General features: G+C 40.9%; 1 protein-coding gene across 9 annotated transcripts in view; it reads left to right on the forward strand.

Annotated features, from left to right (window-relative positions):
- LOC138812165 (serine/threonine-protein kinase Nek5-like) overlaps positions 1-17,150 on the forward strand; it is a 49,109-nt gene extending 31,959 nt beyond the window's left edge. For 7 of the 9 annotated variants that reach the window (XM_070000124.1, XM_070000125.1, XM_070000126.1 and 4 more), the window contains 7 exons: positions 1,033-1,101; positions 3,307-3,375; positions 4,316-4,442; positions 6,240-6,368; positions 9,669-9,803; positions 12,547-12,661; positions 16,394-17,150. In XM_070000124.1, the coding sequence (XP_069856225.1) occupies positions 1,033-1,101; positions 3,307-3,375; positions 4,316-4,442; positions 6,240-6,368; positions 9,669-9,803; positions 12,547-12,661; positions 16,394-16,595 (846 nt within the window). In that variant the 3' untranslated portion in view covers positions 16,596-17,150. The remainder of the gene's footprint in view (positions 1-1,032; positions 1,102-3,306; positions 3,376-4,315; positions 4,443-6,239; positions 6,369-9,668; positions 9,804-12,546; positions 12,662-16,393) is intronic. The other 2 variants (XM_070000131.1, XM_070000130.1) reach the window with 2 other exon arrangements.
- Positions 17,151-17,233: the final 83 nt, after the last annotated feature.

Raw genomic sequence — 17,233 nt, forward strand, 5'->3', positions numbered from 1 at the left:
TCTCTCATTTCCTCCCTCCCTCCCATCTTTCCTTCCCTTCATTTCCTTCTTCCTGTTAGGAGTTTAGGGGAAGGTTTGTGAAGTTGCCCTTTAGACATGAGGACTTTCCAATTTAAGTCCTATTTCTGGACAAGTCATAATGGTAAGAAAACTTAGCAGAGCTTTACTGAGTAAGCAGGAAAACAGACAAGCAGAAAGAAAGAGTCTTACTCTGTCAGATAAAGTGTGGTTGCTCAGAGGGAGAGACACAGAGCTCTTTGACAACAGGGGTATTTATATAAAGGCAGGGTCTGACGAACAGTTATTCAGGATAACTGTGTATCTTTACTCTGAATCACTCTTAGTGTTACCCTTTTATTGCTTGGGCTCTGAGTGTCTAAGTCTGACCTACTCTTTAACCCTTGATCTTTATGTTTGAACATCACTTCCAGGAAAATAATGGCATCCTGCCATGAAATCAATGTTTATCCTTGATATTCAGAAACAGTGTATTTAGAAGCAAGAAAGATAGTGCTTCTATGTTTCTAAATGCATTGTTTCTGAACTCCTGTCTGCTGTTCACCATGCCTAATCTATCCTGCCTGGTTGCTTTTTTTTTTTTTTTTTTTTCCCATGCTGAGGTTCCAGCCCAGGAACTAATACATGTTAGGCCAGGACTACATAGCAGACATTTCTAGAAAAGCTATGAAAAAAAGCACCTGAAGAATAACAAGACAGTCTCGGGAAAAAGAACCACAAAGACAACTCTTGTGGTAGGATGTGGCTCAGTGGTAGAACTGCTGCCTAGGATTATGAAGCCCCAAGTTTCACACCCAGCACACACACACACACACACACACACACACACACACACACACACACACACACACACACACACACACACACACACACACTGGGAGTAGCTGCCTCCAATGATCTTGTTTGCAGCAGCATAATAGCATGTTCTTAATGGGCTCTGGTGAAGGGACAGAAAGTAGCTTCCTGAATTCACACAGAACCAATCTTTTTGACCATGTACCATCTGTATTAAAGGAGAACTCAAAAATCAGTCATAAAACCTATTTGGTAAAGAAGATGCACCTGAAGAAGAGGCCTGTGCAGGTAGGGATGGCTGCTGGGCCTCTGTTCTTTCCAGTGGGGTTGCTCTAGCCTAGTGCTTCTCACCTCTTCCTGTGCAACATGATAGACCCAACTGTCATGTGAGATCCTTTTATAAAGCTCAGGTCCTCTTATTCATTCCTCTTTTCTTTCTCGGTGTCTCCCACACCTCCCCCCCCCCCCCCCCCCCCCGCCTCGCACGCCACCCCCATCTTCCCCAGGCAACCACAGAATTGCTTCCTGTCACAGCTGCTGAGTTTGCATTTTCTAGATTCATTTGCAGTATGTAAATGAATCACACTGTACTCTGCTCTCTATTGTCTGGTTTCCTTCTGCATAATAATGTCACGAATTGTCCATATTGCACATATGAATAGTTTGTTGTTCCTCACTGAGGCTGGATACATACAAGTCTATAAATGTGTCAACATTTGCTTGTCTAGTTACTGTGGATGGGTGTGTGAGTTGTTTCCAGCCTTTGACTATTACAAATAAAGCTGCAGTGAACATTTATGTACAAATCTTTGTGTAGACATGGTCTTCTTGTCTTTTGAATAAACCCTTTGGATTGGATTAGCTGGATCACATAGTAGGTGAATGCTTAATTTTTCTTTTTTAATTTGTGATGTTGAAATTGAATCAAGACCTCACAAATGCTAGGCAAGTACTCTATCCTGAGTTACAGCCTAAGTATCCTTGTTTTTCTCTGTTTTTCACTAGATTGCCCTGGCTTGCCCTTGAACTTATGATCTTTCTGCCTCAGCCTCCTCAGTAGCTTAAGAAATTGGGATTGGAAAGTGATGAAGAGACAGGATAACTTTAGGAAAATGGGGCCTAGTGAAGGCAACTCAGAAATATGGTATTTAGAAAACATAGAAATGCCATCTTTGCTTCAGAGAGACAACAGGAGACTGAAATCTGAGGATACAGAGTCAAAGCCAGCCTGGATAGAAAAGTCTGTGTGACTCTTATTTCCAATTAACTATCAAAAAGCCAGACTGGAGGTGTGGCTCAAGTGGTAGAATGCCAGCCTTGACTGGAAAAGCCAAGTGAGAATGTGAGGCCCTGAGTTCAACCCCAATATTGGCACACACACACACACAAAACAATCAACAAATTGAAGATGACGCTAACTAGGCAGGATGCTGAGTCTGAAGCTTAGAAGAGGGGAAAGGGGAAACCAGATGACATATTGCATAAGGAGTCATTGCATAACGCTGGGACTTAATAGATAGAAATGCATGAGGCTCCCTTGTGGAAAAGAAAGGAAGAGTGGAGAGCCTAAGATAGAGCCTAAGAAACCTCAGCACACAGTTCACCTCTCAACCTTGCCTTTCAAACTCTTGTTATCCGCTGTATATAGTCTTCTTGTCTTCTTCCTTAAAATTGCCTGTCAATTTTTACAGCCCACCCTTTACATTGTCATGAGTTGGACAATTTTCTTACTGTCTTGACTGAGATCCTAAGCCTTTTAAGAGAGAGATTCTGTTGTCAAAATTATATTCTTGGGCCAAGATATGGCTCAGAGGGAGTGCTTGCCTAATATGCATGAAGTACCGAGTTCAATTCCTAGCCCTAGAAAAATATATACTTGAACTGGATTGGGTTGGATTGGACTGTACTAGAGCAATGAACACTTCATCACACTATAGAACTTTTACCCATTGCAATGCCCATGATAAATCCACAAATATCTCAATTTGTTGCATTCTATGCCTGAGTTTTTGATGAATGACTGACTTTCCTTAGTAAAGGCATGTTTTTGTTTTCAAATCAATCACCCAATTCAATCTAAAAATCAGATCATAGAAGTACCAAGTGTTGTGAATTCAGAAGTTGGAAAATAAAATTAAATGACAGTATTATGTTTTTATCTTAAATTCTAGGACATTGAAAGAGACTTAAAAACAAATTAGGCTTCAGAACACAAAGGAAAGTAAAATTCCTGAACAGAAATATAAAGCTAAAGTAATAAACTTTTTTTTCTTTTGATTTCATGTTAGAAGGCTGCCTGTGGGTTTATCCCTTATAATCTGGGTTGCCTACCTAATTTCTCCTCTATTTCATAGAATAACCCTATTTAGTGATTAGATTAATGATTTGAAGTAGTTGTTATCAAAATAAATTGATCCAAGGGATTATAATTGTAAAGCTTTTTATTGAACTGCTAAACAAAGACTTTTTAAATTTTGTTTTGTTGCCTTCTAGAGGGGGGTAAAGTTTGAAATTCCCTTAGACAAGTGTGTTTCTGGTGAAGACTCCTTCCAGGAAGATGAGGTAAGTCATAAAAATAGACATTTCAGCTAAGAGAAAAGTTTTATGACATTGTTCTATGGGCTCTAGGGGCAAATTCCATTAAATAGTCCTGGAAGGGGCTCTGGGATTCGAGTTTTCCAAGTGTGTGTGTGTGTGTGTGTGTGTGTGTGTGTGTGTGTGTGTGTGTGTGTGTGTGTGTGTGTGTGTGTGTGTGTGTGTGCTCTGGGATTCGAGTTTTCCAAGTGTGTGTGTGTGTGTGTGTGTGTGTGTGTGTGTGTGTGTGTGTGTGTGTGTGTAAGCACCAGGGCTTGAACTTGGGGTTTTATGTTCTGCTTAGCTTTTTCACATAAGGCTGGCACTCTTCCACTTGAGACACACTTCCAATTCCAGCTTTTTACTGGTTAGAGATAAGAGTTTCTTGGATTTTCTTTTTTTTTGCGGGGGGGGTCTGGTCGTGGGGTCTGAACTCTGGGCCTGGGCGCTGTCCCTCAGCTCTTCAGCTCAAGGCTAGCACTCTACCACTTGAGTCACAGTGCCACTTCTGGCTTTTTTCTTTTTGCTTATGTGGTGCTGAGGAATTGAACCCAGGGCCTCATGCATGCGAGGCAAGCGCTCTACCACTGAGCCAACTTCCCAGCCCCTTTCTTGGATTTTTTACCTGGGCTCAAAGCCAGCCCAGGAAGGAAGATCCTTGAAATTCTTAGCTCCAATTAAGCCAAAAGCTAAACTGGAGCTGTGGCTCAAAGTACAGTGCCAGCCTTGAGTAAAAAAGCAAAGTGACAGTGAGGAGCCCTGAGTTCAATAGTAGCTTACACATAAACACACACAACTATGTACAACTCTGCTTAATAGTTATATATTGAATACTTAACATACATCTTAGTAATACTTAAAAAAAAAAAAAGAATTGTAGCCTCTTCCCAAGGTTTATTTCTCATGAAACACTGTGGAACTGCTTTAGGTAATGGTTGCACTAACTGACAATTTGACCTTCGAGGATGGCATGAAGTTGAAGGAATACAGACAGATGAAGGGGCAAGAAGAGTACGCAGACAAAGCCTCTGAAGAGCTTTGTGGCCCAGAAACTGGTAGGTGTTCCTTGAAAGCTGTGGATGAGCAGGAGCCATTTCATTAGCTGTCTGTCTCAAATGTTCCACTTGGCTCCTGGGTCTCTGCCTGCTTACACTTGCTGCTCCTGCACACCAGGCCAGCTCCTTCTCTGAAATGCTCTGGATCCTTCCTCCTCCTTCTGCCCAGTATGGCTCACTCATGACTTTGTCATCCTTCAGCAGCATAGTAACAGAGATGGTGGGAGCTTGAATCCCAGCTGATGCTGTACTTTCTGATCACAGAATCATCTTCTATGTTACATACTTCCTCTTAGGAGTAGTAATAGCCACACTGGGTATTGTGAGGAAAATAATCTCACCATATGACAGGGGAGATATGATATAGAGGATACCAGCCATGTGCTATGGTTTAACAAATGGTATTCCCTTCATTTCCTCTATGCTTTCCCCATTTTATTGCCCTATTTTCTAGAGGGTTCCTCTTTATTCTCTACCTGGTTGCCATACTATTACTACTACAACTACTACTACTAATAAACAACCAAACAATAATAATAGTTATAATAACTAATATTTATTATAATCATTAGTATTATAACAATTTTGCAATATAATAGTTATAACATAGTTAACTATTAATAATAGCTATTATATAATTTCTGGAGTGTAAAGTCAATTCTACATGGTTTCACACTTAATGCTGACTAGCTGATCTCCCAGTGACCCACTTTTCCCACCCTAGCTTCCTTTCTTTCTAACAACCATAATGGGGATCATGCAGCCTGCCAGAGCACCCATCTTACCCTATACCAAGTGTGCACCTGAATGGCTCAGTTTCCCTTCCTAGAATACTTTTTGCCTCATATCTTTCTGGAGCATCATTACTCAAGTGACAGGGCATTTGATTGAGGCTCTCCCTTGAGCTGCATATTGTGAATGGTGGTTAGGGAACTCTTTTTGTAACCTGGACACTGTCCTCCTCCATACCAAAGAAGTGTCACAAGCAAAGGAAAGGAGGCATAAAATATGTCCAGAGAGCTGTGGCATGGCTCAGTGTCAGTGCAAATCCCTATACTGAAAAGACAAATACAAAAACTAAATAAAAGGGGCTGGGAAGGTGGCTCAGAGGTAGAGTGTTTGCCTTGCATGCATGAGGCCCTGGGTTCAATTCCTCAGCACCACATAAGCAGAAAAAGCCAGAAGTGGTGCTGTGGCTCAAGTGGTAGAGTGCTAGCCTTGAGCTGAAGAGCTGAGGGAAAGTGCCCAGGCCCAGAGTTCAGGCACATGACTGAAAAAAATAAAAATAAAAAATAAACAAAAACAAATTAAAAAAACCAAAAAGCAAAAAACAGTGGGCACCAGTAAGCTGAGATCTGAGGATCATGGTTCAAAGTCAACCCAGGCAGGAAAGTCCTTGAGATTCTTATCTTCAGTTAAGCACCAGAAAGCTGGAAGCAGAGTTTTGGCTTAAGGGGTTGAGCACCAGCCTTGAGTGAAAAAGCTAAGTTACAGCACCTACACCCTAGTTCTGGGCACAAAAATGAAAACAAGGGGAGGGGGGAGAGAGAGAGATAATAGAATAGACTGTATTCTGTGGAAAGTGATTGGGTTCTCCCACATGATTCAATGAATGTGTCTATTCATGTCACTAATTATCTCTTTCACAGTCAGTTAAACTCATCAGTTACAGCTTTTAATTACTGTTTGTCAGCTTCCTAAGCTCTGATCTTAGATTGCCTTGGTACCTGAGCACTTTAGTTTGATGCAGCATAGTCACACCCTGGCTGCTTTGGAGCTAATAAGTGATTCTCTTAGACACAGAGTGCTGCCCGCAGGCTGCCACAGCTGCAACAAACAGGAGGCAATGGGATGCCAGAGCACCCAAGACGCTGCTGCAAATGATGGCAGCGGCCGATGTCACCGCCTGCCCCACCATGCCTGATGGTGAGTCTGCTCTGTTAATGCCAGTTGGCACTAAGGAAGACCAGAGGGCCCAAACAGTTGTCTTATCAGAGCTCACTGTGTTGGAATAAATTTCCTTTTAAGTTCAGTCTCTACTGATTTTGTTCCAAACACCTTGCAAAGGCATTTGTTTTCTCCTCCACCCACTGGAGACACTTGCCTGATAATTGTCCCAAAGAACTGACCACTCTTGCCAGGCAAAAGAAAAGGAAGAAAAATCCAAGATGCAACGAGCTGTTTGTTTGTTTATTTTTGCCGGTCATGGTGCCTGAACTCTGGGCCTGGGCACTGTCCCTCAGCTCTTCAGCTCAAGGCTAGTGCTCTACCACTTGAGCCACAGCACCACTTCCAGCTTTTTCTGCTTATGTGGTGCTGAGGAATCGAACCCAGGGCCTCATGCATGCAAGGCAAGTGCTCTACCACTGAGCCACCTTCCCAGCCCCACGACTTTTTTTTAAAGTGATGTGAAAGCTAGGCACTGGGTAGCTCACACTTGTAATCTAAACTACTCACAAGGTTGAGATCTGAAGACTGCAGTTAGAAGCCAGAGAGGAAAGTCCATTGACTCCTGATCTTCAGTTAACCAGCAAAAAGCTGGAACAGGATGGCAGAGCATTGAGCCAAATGAAAGAGAGAGGACCTAAATGCAAGCCCCAGTATCAACACAAAATAAAGAAAAAAATTAAAGTGAGGGTGAAGAAAGGCAATTGAATTGATATGTCCTCTAGTGTCAGCTTAATGATTTCCCTGAAAGTTTTTGGAAAGTCATATGTTTCACCAGTAAAGTTGGAATTAAAAAAGATTCGTTTTCCCAAGATTTCAAGAATTATCAGTGTAAAGATACATATACTTTCTAAGCCAATGTGCTATTTATCTATTTGCTTATTTATTTAGAAGAAAAAGGCAACCCTTTTAACATTAGCTCTTCATATCCTTGACTTCAACCAACCACAGATGGAAATTTTTTTGTTTTGTTTTTTTGCGCCAGTCCTGGCACTTGAACTCAGGGCCTGAGCGTTGTTCTTGAGCTTCTTTGGCTCAAGGCTAGCTATCACTTAAGCAAGAACTCTGCTTACAGCTTTTTGGGGGCAGTTTGTTGGAGATAAGAAGTCATATGGACTTTCCTGCACAGGCTGGCTTCAAACCTTGATCCTCAGATCTCAGCTTCCTGAGTAGCGTGAGCTACTGATGCCCAGCAGAAAATATTTTTTTAAAAAATTAGGAAAGGCCAGGCACTGGTGGTTCGAGCCTATAATTCTAACTTTTCAGGAGGGCAGGATTTGATGATTTGAGGTTCAAAGCTAGTCTGGGCAAGAAAGTCCATGAGACTTCCATCTCCAATTAACTAGCAAACAGCCAGAAGCGGAGGTGTGACTAAAGTGGTAGAGCACCAGCTTTGAGTGGGAAAAGGTAAGAACCCAGGTGATGAGTTCAAGCCCCATTACTGGCAGGTATGTGTATGTGTATGCGTGCGCACACACACACACACACACACACACACACACACACACACGCACACACACACACACACACATACACACACACACAGAGAAAAACAAAAGCTTCTGTTTATTCCATAAACAATTCAGCCTACCAGCTATTTATATGGCAGTTACACTGTATTAGAGACTAAGTGGATATGCTTGGGTTATATGCAAATATTACTCTACTATATGCAAGAGACTTGAGCACCCACAGATTTTTATATCCTTGGGGGTCCTGAAATCATTCCTTCTTAGATACAAGGAACGAATGTATATAATAACTGAAGTTAATAAGTGTATGTACGTGAGTTGGCTTATAAATCAATAAGGCAATTGAGGTGGATACCTAACTTTAAAATATGTTTTATCACAACAAAAAAGGCCTTTTTTAAACACAGATCTTTTTCAGAGCTAACGAGACCAAGAATGCTTATTTTCCCTTATATGTGGAAGCTAGAGTTAGCTTATAAACCTATAAGTAAATATGTTGAGTGGTATGCAAGTGTATACACCTGTATTAACTGAAATATGGTAGTTTCAATGTAGAACTCAAATAGTGAAATTCCTTAGAAAGGCACAATAAAAATTCAACAAAATAAACAGGAAGGGGGTGGGGTCACGGGGAGCTGGGTAGCCAGTGAAGAGAAGAGAGGGAGAATGCAGTCAAGAATTCAATGTGTGTGCTACAAACTTAAAAGGAGTGAAGGAAAGGGTGGGTCAGGGAAGGAAAGGTAAGAATGCCCAAAGGGGTGACACTGTTAAATGGCAACTCCTGTACAACTAAATAAAAAAAGTATTAAAAAACCCCATGAATTTTCTTCTCACCAGCTATATGACAAAGACACTCCATTTTTGAACTTCATTTGTATTTTTTAAAGCTTTCATTGCTACTAGAATTTGAACTCAGGGGCTCATGTGTACCAGGCAGGCTGTCTCCCACTTAAGCCATACTCCCAAGTGCCCGCCCCCCCTCCTTTTCTTTGCTTTGGTTATTTATTTTTTTGTTTTTGTTTTTGGGTCTGGTCGTGGGGCCTGAACTCTGGGCCTGGGCGCTGTCCCTCAGCTCTTCAGCTCAAGGCTAGCGCTCTACCACTTGAGCCACAGTGCCACTTCCAGCTTTTTTCTTTTTGCTTATGTGGTGCTGAGGAATCGAATCCAGGGCCTCAGGCATGCAAGGCAAGTGCTCTACCACTGAGCCACCTTCCCAGCCCCGGTTATTTATTTTTTAAATAGGTTCTTGAATTTTTGCCAGGGGTGGCCTAGACCTCAATTCTCCTATTATGTCTTTTGCATGGCTGGGATACCAGGTCCATTCCACCATGCCCAGCTTATTTGTTGGAGTCTCTCTAACTTATCTCAAACTGTGATTCTCCCAATCCCTACCTCCCAAGTAGCTGGGATTGCAGGCATCTCCCAACATACCAAGGATAATTTCTCTGTTACTTCAGTCAGATGAGATGTGGTAATACCTCTAAGGTTCCTATACACTATGATTTAATGAACACTCAAATGAAGAAGCATTTTTGTTTAATTTGCCAGTCCTATGGCTTGAACTCAGGGTCTGGGCACTGTCTCTGAGCTTCTTTCATTCAAGGCTAGCATTCTACTACTTGAGCCACAGATCCACTTCCAGCTTTTTTTGTAATTTATTGGAGATAAGAGTCTCACAGACTTTTTTTGCTTGGTCTGGCTTCGAACTGCCATCCTCAGATCTCAGCCTCCTGAGTAGTTAGGATTTCAGACATGAGCCACCAGCGCCCAGCCATTTTTATTTTTAGTAACATAGTTTCCTCCTCAGATGGCCAAGTGATTGTGATGGAAGATGGTCCAGAAAACAGGAAGCAGTGGCAGCATGAAGCACCAGGGACTTTGATGGCTGTTTTGGCAGCAGCACATCTGAGTAGCTCATTTCCTGCCAGCGAAGAAGAACCTGGTATAATAGTTTATTTGTTTGCTAATTTCTAGCGCACATTAATTACCCAGGAAAGAAATTCTGTACTCATTAGCAGTCACAATTGGCGTCTGGTGTCCAGTAGTCTGGATCTGCTTATTTTAGACAATCTGTATACATGGAACATGTGTAGTTTTATTGTCTCTGCTTCCCTCACTTTGTATAATGTTTTCAAGGTACATTCATGTTGTAGCAATGGTCAGAACTTCATTGCTCTTCTCTCTTGCTCTGAGTCAAGGCTCGTTATATTGCCCAGGCTAAGCATTAAAATAACATTAGAAATCTTCGGAGTTGCTGGGATTACAGGCACACATCACACCTGGCTTTCCTCCTTCTCCTCCTCTCACTTTCCTCTCTCTTTCTCCTTTTCCCTCTCCTTCTCTCCCCTCTCCCTCAGATGGCTTTGCACATTTCACTTAGCACTTCATAAGGGGATGGGCATTCGGCTTGTTCCCATCTATGGACTGTTGGAAATAATGCTGCTATGACTTTCTTTTTGGTCAGTCCTAGGGCTTGTACTCAGGGCCTGGGCACTGTCCTTGAGCTATTGTGTAACTTGAGCCATAGCTCCACTTCTGGCTATTTTTTTGGGGGGGGGGCAGTGGTGGGCCTGAACTCTGGGCCTGGGCGCTGTCCCTCAGCTCTTCACCTCAAGGCTAGGGCTCTACCACTTGAGACACAGCGCCACTTCCGGCTTTTTTTTTCTGGTTATGTGGTGCTGAGGAATCAGCCACCTTCCCAGCCCTGGCTTTTTTTTTTTTTTTTTTTTTTTTTTTTTGCCAGTCCTGGGGCTTGAACTCAGGGCCTGGGCACTGTCCCTGAACTTCTTTTGCTCAAGGCTAGTGCTTTACCACTTGAGCCACAGCCTCCCTTCTGGCTTTTACTATGTATGCGGTACTGAAGAATGGAACCTAGGGCTTCAAAGCACTCTACCACTAAGCCGTATTCCCAGCCCACACTTCTGGCTTTTTGTGGTTAACTGGAGATAAGAGACTCATGGACATTTCTGACCTGGCTGGCTTTGAACCACAATCCTCAACTCTCAGCCTCCTGAGTAGCTTGGAATACAGGCATGAGCCACCAGTGCTTAGCCCCTGCTATGACATTCTTGTGTCTTAGTTGGACTTACATTTTCAACTTTTGGGACCCATAACTAGTTTTTATTTTTTATTAATATTAAGCTCTTGATGAATTTTGTCAAAGCTTTGAAAATGTAGTATTATAAGTCTAGAGATAACTGTTTGCCATTTCAGAAATTTTAATTTGCTTTGTTTAGACCTGTACCAAATGCTACTAACAAGTGACACAAATTTCCAAGGACAGTAGACTCATTTTCTTGAATATAATCAACTGGCAACTGATTAAAAGGACTAGCAGCTTTGTAGATGATAATCTAGTATGGCTTTGCGCTTACCTGGATCAGTTCATTTTTGATGTCAGTGGACTCAAACTACTCCACTATGGGCAATAAAAATGCATTACAATAGTCTATCTCCAATTTTGAGCAAAGTTATGCTTTTGTTTTTCTCTAGATCATTGCTATGTTGCCTAGGCTGCACTTAAACTCCTGGGCTCAAATTATCTTACCTCAACAACCAGAGTAGCTGGGACTATAAGCATACACCACACTATGCCTGGCTCAATAATATTTTTTTGAATAACAATTTTTTTATTGGTTTAAAATGCCTACTATATAACCTATTCCATTTTTGTTTAAATTTATTTATTCTGAAGTGAGTTCTATTGATGCATAAATATAATTCCCTATATCTGTATTATTTTTTTTTTGTTTGGTCCGGTCATGGGGCCTGAACTCTGGTCCCTCAACTGTTCAGCTCAAGGCTAGCACTCTACTACTTGAGCCACAGCACCACTTCTGGCTTTTTTCTTTTTGCTTATGTGGTGCTGAGGAATCAAACCCAGGGCCTCATGCATGCAAGGCAAGCGCTCTACCACTGAGCCACCTTCCCAGCCCATCTGTATTATTTTTGTAGGACTTTTATATGATAGTATATAAATTTCTTCTGTAAGACATAATGCATAAAATGTAAACATTTACAGTTGCTATAAAGTTTTATAAGAATATGAATATTATATATGAAGTATGTATTTATGTATAGTTAGCTATTGCTTTGGTGTGAGAGACTGAACCTAGAACCAAGCATATACTATGCACTCACACTATCACTAAGCTACACTCCTGGGTTCTTTGTAGAATATTGGTAGGCAGCAATGAATAATGGTTAAGACTAGAAATTGTTCTCATATGTGATATGAATTCTGGCTCTGATTCTCTCAGTAAGATAATCAAACTAACCAATTTTATCTCTTATTACCTCAGGTATAAACTCATTTATGAATGTGTGTGTGTGCTAGTCCTAGGGCTTGAACTCAAGGCCGGGGCACTATCCTGAGCTTTTCTGCTCAAGGCTAGTATTCTACCACACTTCTACCCACTTCTGGCTTTTTTGGTGGTTAACTGGAGATTAGACTCTCACAAAAACTTTCCTGCATGGGCTGACTTTGAACAATGACCCTCCTATCTCATTAGCTGTGTAACTAGGATTATAGGCACGAGACACCAGTATTTACTCTGTTTTGGTGATGACTGGAAGGTTTTGCCATCATGGTTGTACAATTCACTAGAGGATTTTTGGTATATACTGTGTATCAGATGTCTACGCCGGGAGGCCTTACTCTCACTTTGTCATTTCCTTAACAATAGGAACTTTAAAACAATATCTTCCTAAAGAAGATGAAGAGGAGGTGGAAATGACATCTGGCATTGAAGTAGACAAGGAACAACTGGAAGCAGGATCTGAGTCTGATGGTAATGATACGTAAGTAACTCATTAGCAGATAACCTAAACAGAGCACTGCGCAACACTGAAAATGCTGTTATGGGATGGGAGGTGGTTGAGGCCTAGCTAAAGAGATTACATTTTCCTATCTGCATGGATTCATTCTGGGATCTCCATTCTTCTCCTGGCATTATTTTGTATATTTCCATTAGTAATATTTGTCTAATTACTATGGCTGTATCCTTGCAGGAAAGTTGTAAGAGTCTTATCTCTAGTTAACCACCAAAAAAGCCAGAAATGGGTAGAAGTGTGGTAGAATACTAGCCTTGAGCAGGAAAGCTCAGAGATAGTGCCCAGGCCTTGATATGTGGTAGAGCTACGGCCCACACTCTCCTGGATGTTTTCCTTCAGAATGGTCTTAGCTGTTACTTCCCTTAGTTCAACGTAGATATCTTTACATCTTTCTATAGTGTCATGAGAGACTTGGGTGAGATATTAATAGTAATAATGTATTTGTTGATTAAATATGGCAATTGACATCTTTGTGATTATAGATTGTTAATATACTATCAATCTATCTAAAACAATATGTCTGAAAACATGTATATACTGTGGAATGTCTAACCCAACCTAATTTATACATACACATATATCCCTAATTACTATTTATTTGTGCTGAGACACTTAAAAGACCTTTAGCAGGTATTCCTCTTGTCTAACTGCAGCTTTGTACCCTTTGATGGACATTTCCAATTTCCCTTTGCTGCCTCCCCATCCTTGGCAACCACCTATCCATCCTATTATTCTCTACTTCTAAGATTTACATTGCTTTATTTTCCACATATAGGGCGAGATCATGTGATTTCTTTTAGGCCCACTTAGCATAATGTCCTCTGGGTTCATCCATCACAAATGACAGACTTTTCTTCTGTTTATGTTGTGCTGGTACTGGGACTTGAACTCACAGACTGGGTATTGTGCTTAAGGCTAGCACGGTACCACTTGAGCCACAGCTTTATTTCTAGCTTTTTGTGGTGAGTAATTAAAGCTAAGAGCTTCATGGGCTCTCCCAGGGTTGGCTTTTGAACCTTGCTCTTCAGATCTCAGCCTCCTGAGTAGCTAGGATAACAGAGATGAGCCACCCATGTCTGGCTTTTTTCTTCCGTTTTACTTTATTTATGCCTAAATAATGATTATGCATTGATAGTTGTTATGATCATGCTTATGCCTCAGTGGCAGAGCACTTGCAGGCATGCAGAAAGCCCTGAGTTTTATCACCAGCACTGAAAAATAAAATTGTGTCCATTTATTTTACTCTTAAAATTTATTCATGTGTCTTGTAATTTTAGTTAGAGGTTTTGATCTCCTGGAGAGTTAATTTTTGTTTTAGTTCCCTTTCTCTCCTTGCATGCCTCCTATACACCTAGTAAGTCTTTGTATCCTCCATTCATGGTAGCTGGAACCCCTGAACAATGAATGAGGGTGTCTAGAAAAGTCCCAGTAATGTGGATTGTCTGTTCTGGCTCAAATCTCTGGGAGAAAAATTCTTCCTAGGAAATTTATAACCATGATTTGACTTCACTTAGGTTTGGAGATTGAATTGTAATACTTAGGTGGTCTGAATATACTTACTTTGAGAAATTATCATTAAAATTTGCATTGAAAGAAAATAATACTCCTGGGATAGCTAGAAGAACTAATAAGAAACACCCTGGAGTTATAAGCATTGGATTTTTTTTTTCTGCTAACACTCTACTGAAAATGAGCTCACAATTGGAAATTTAAAAACTAGTTCTACCCAGTTCAGACCGCCTCAAAACAAAGCAAAACAGCTAGGCACTGGTGCTTCATGCTAGCTACTTGAGAGCCTGAGATCAGAGGATCAAGGTTCAAAGTCAGCTCAGGGGGGACAAATTTGAGACACTCTCATCTCCAATTAACCAGCAAAAATGCTGGAATAGACATATGATTCAAGTAGCTGAGCACCAGCCATGAACAAGAAAGCTGAGCAACAGTGTGAGGTCCTGAGTTCAAGCTCCCATACTAAGAAAAATTTAAAAAAGGTAAAACAAAAAAAAACTCCAGAGTCTACTATGAGAGATAGCAAATGCAGTAAATAATTGAATTAGGCCATTAAAAACTTCAGATAAGCTGGTCACAGGTGGCTCATACCTGTAATCCTAGCTACTCAGAAAGTTAAGATCTAAGGATCACTGTTTGAAGATGGTCCAGGCAGTAAAGTCTGTGAGACTCCGATCCCCAATTAATCACCAAAAAGCTGGCTGTGGATCAAGTAGTAGAGCACTAGCTTTGAGCTGAGAAAGCTCAAGGACAGTGTCCAAGGCCTGAGTTTAAGCTCAGTACTATCAACAAACAAAAACCTTTCAGATAATATAACCTAACTATGAAGACTATAGTATTCTTTACCTAAATTTACTTAATTCAACAGTTAAAGGGCAAAGGGATATAGAACATTTACTTAGCTTTCTGTTTCACAGTAAACTTTTTGATGGAAAGTATAGACACTTAAAATATAAAAAGCATAATATATACACAAACCAAAAAGTCATTTGTCATTATGAAAGATTATACATTAAATATAAATGCATGTGCTAGTGTTTTCTTTTTCTTTGTGTGTGTGTGTGTGTGTGTGTGTGTGTGTGTGTGTGTGTGTGTGTGTGTGTGTGTGTGTGTGTGTGTGTGTGTGTGTGTGTGTGTGTGTGTGTGTGTGTGTGTGTGTGTGTGTGTGTGTGTGTGTGTGTGTGTGTGTGTGTGTGTGTGTGTGTGTGTGTGTGTGTGTGTGTGTGTGTGCCAGTATTGGGGTTTGAAGAAGACCAGGGGGCTTCCCTGAGCTTTATTTTTTTGCTCAAGGTTGGCATACCACTACTTTAAAAGTAAGCTCCACTGCTGATTTTTTGGAGGTTAACTGGAGGTAAGTCTTATGGACGTCACTGCTCACACTGACTTCGAATTGTGATCCTCAGATCTCAGCCTCCTCAGTAGCTGGGATTATCAATGTGAGCCACTGGTGCCTGGGTTTCTCTTTGCTCTTATTGAGTGTAAATGGATAGTGATACTTAAAGGTTGAAACATGAGTCCAACTAAACAGAGAAATGTTTTTCCCAACATTGGCTGATAAGTGTATAGAAAAGCCAGACTGTTAATAAATAATTTATTACTTGAGTATGCAATTTTGGTGTATGTGCCAATATTGAGGGTTTGAACTCAGGACCTTGTGCTGACCACTGGCCTTTTCTGTTCACATCTGGTGCTCTACCATTTGAACCACACCTCTACTTCTGGTTTTTGGGTGGTTTACTTCGAGATAAAAGTCTCACAGAGCCATGAGGCAGTGGCTCATGTCTGTAATTAGAGACTCAGAAGGTTGAGATCTGAGGATAGAGGTTCAAACCCAGCCCAGGCAGAATATTCTGAGACACTTATCTCTAATTAAGCATCAAAAAGCCAGAAGCAGAGCTATGGCTCAAGTGGTAAGAGCACTAGGCTTGAGCACAGGAAGCTCAGGGATACTACCTTGGCCAGCGTGTATATACACACACAGACACAGACACAGACACAGACACAGACACAGACACAGACACACTCCTCATGTACCAGAGCTGGTTTTGAGCTGTGATCTCAGATCTCAGACTCCTGAATAGCTAGGATTACAGGAATGAGCCACAAACACCTGGTAAAATGCAATGAAAAAGGAAACAAGTTTCCATATTAATGATTTCATAATGTAACACTGTTTTGCTGCTGTTTCAGAAATTTTGAAGAATCTGAAGATGAATTGAGAAATGTAGTAGAATCCCTAGAAAATCTTGCTTCTTTCAAAGAAGAAAAGGAAGAGGCTTCCATCTTCTCTAAAGATGCTGAAAAGTCAGGAGAAAAAGAAGAATCAAATGAAGCCTCAGAAGTGATTAATAGTCCATTGATTGACCCAGTTTGTTTTATTGATGATAACTAAGAACTAACAATCAAAACATACAAGTGTGATTAATGGGATTTTTCTTCTCTTTTTTTAATGGTATTGGGTTCGGTGGACTTTTAGGCATTTTGTTTTGTTTCTTTGATTCTTTGCTTTTAAGACAGGGTCTCACTATGTTACTCAGGGTAGACTAGAATTCACTATTAGCTTAGGCTGGCCTCGACTTGGGATCCTTCTTCTACCTCCAGAGAGCTGGGATTATAGGTATGCACACTGCACCCAGCTCCTACCTACCTTTTCTTATTAAGAATAAGAAGTACCTATTACCTATAGTACCTGTTTAGGTACAAGTAAAAACAAATCATTTATATGTTAGAGTTTTTCAGTGATCGTCTCTAGGACTTGATTTTTCTTTCAAGTCAGATAACAGAACTTCCTTTAGAAGGATGGCTTTAGATTTTAGGGTAGGGAAAGAGAGTTAGCCCAGGAACAGTGAGAGAGGACACGTAAACCACAGAGACCAAAAGCACCTAAAAACTTACAATAACTTCTGGTAGTTATTTAACAGAAGTAACTTTCCTGTTGCACTCATTGACAGATTTAGCACAGACACATTCTCATTTATTCATTCATGTCAAAGTCCTGGAGACTAGGGTTTATTTAAATAATTAAACACC

Source organism: Dipodomys merriami, unplaced genomic scaffold (assembly GCF_024711535.1).
Source record: "Dipodomys merriami isolate MVZ:Mamm:240054 unplaced genomic scaffold, mDipMer1.0.p SCAF_56, whole genome shotgun sequence".
Lineage (NCBI taxonomy): Eukaryota > Metazoa > Chordata > Mammalia > Rodentia > Heteromyidae > Dipodomys > Dipodomys merriami.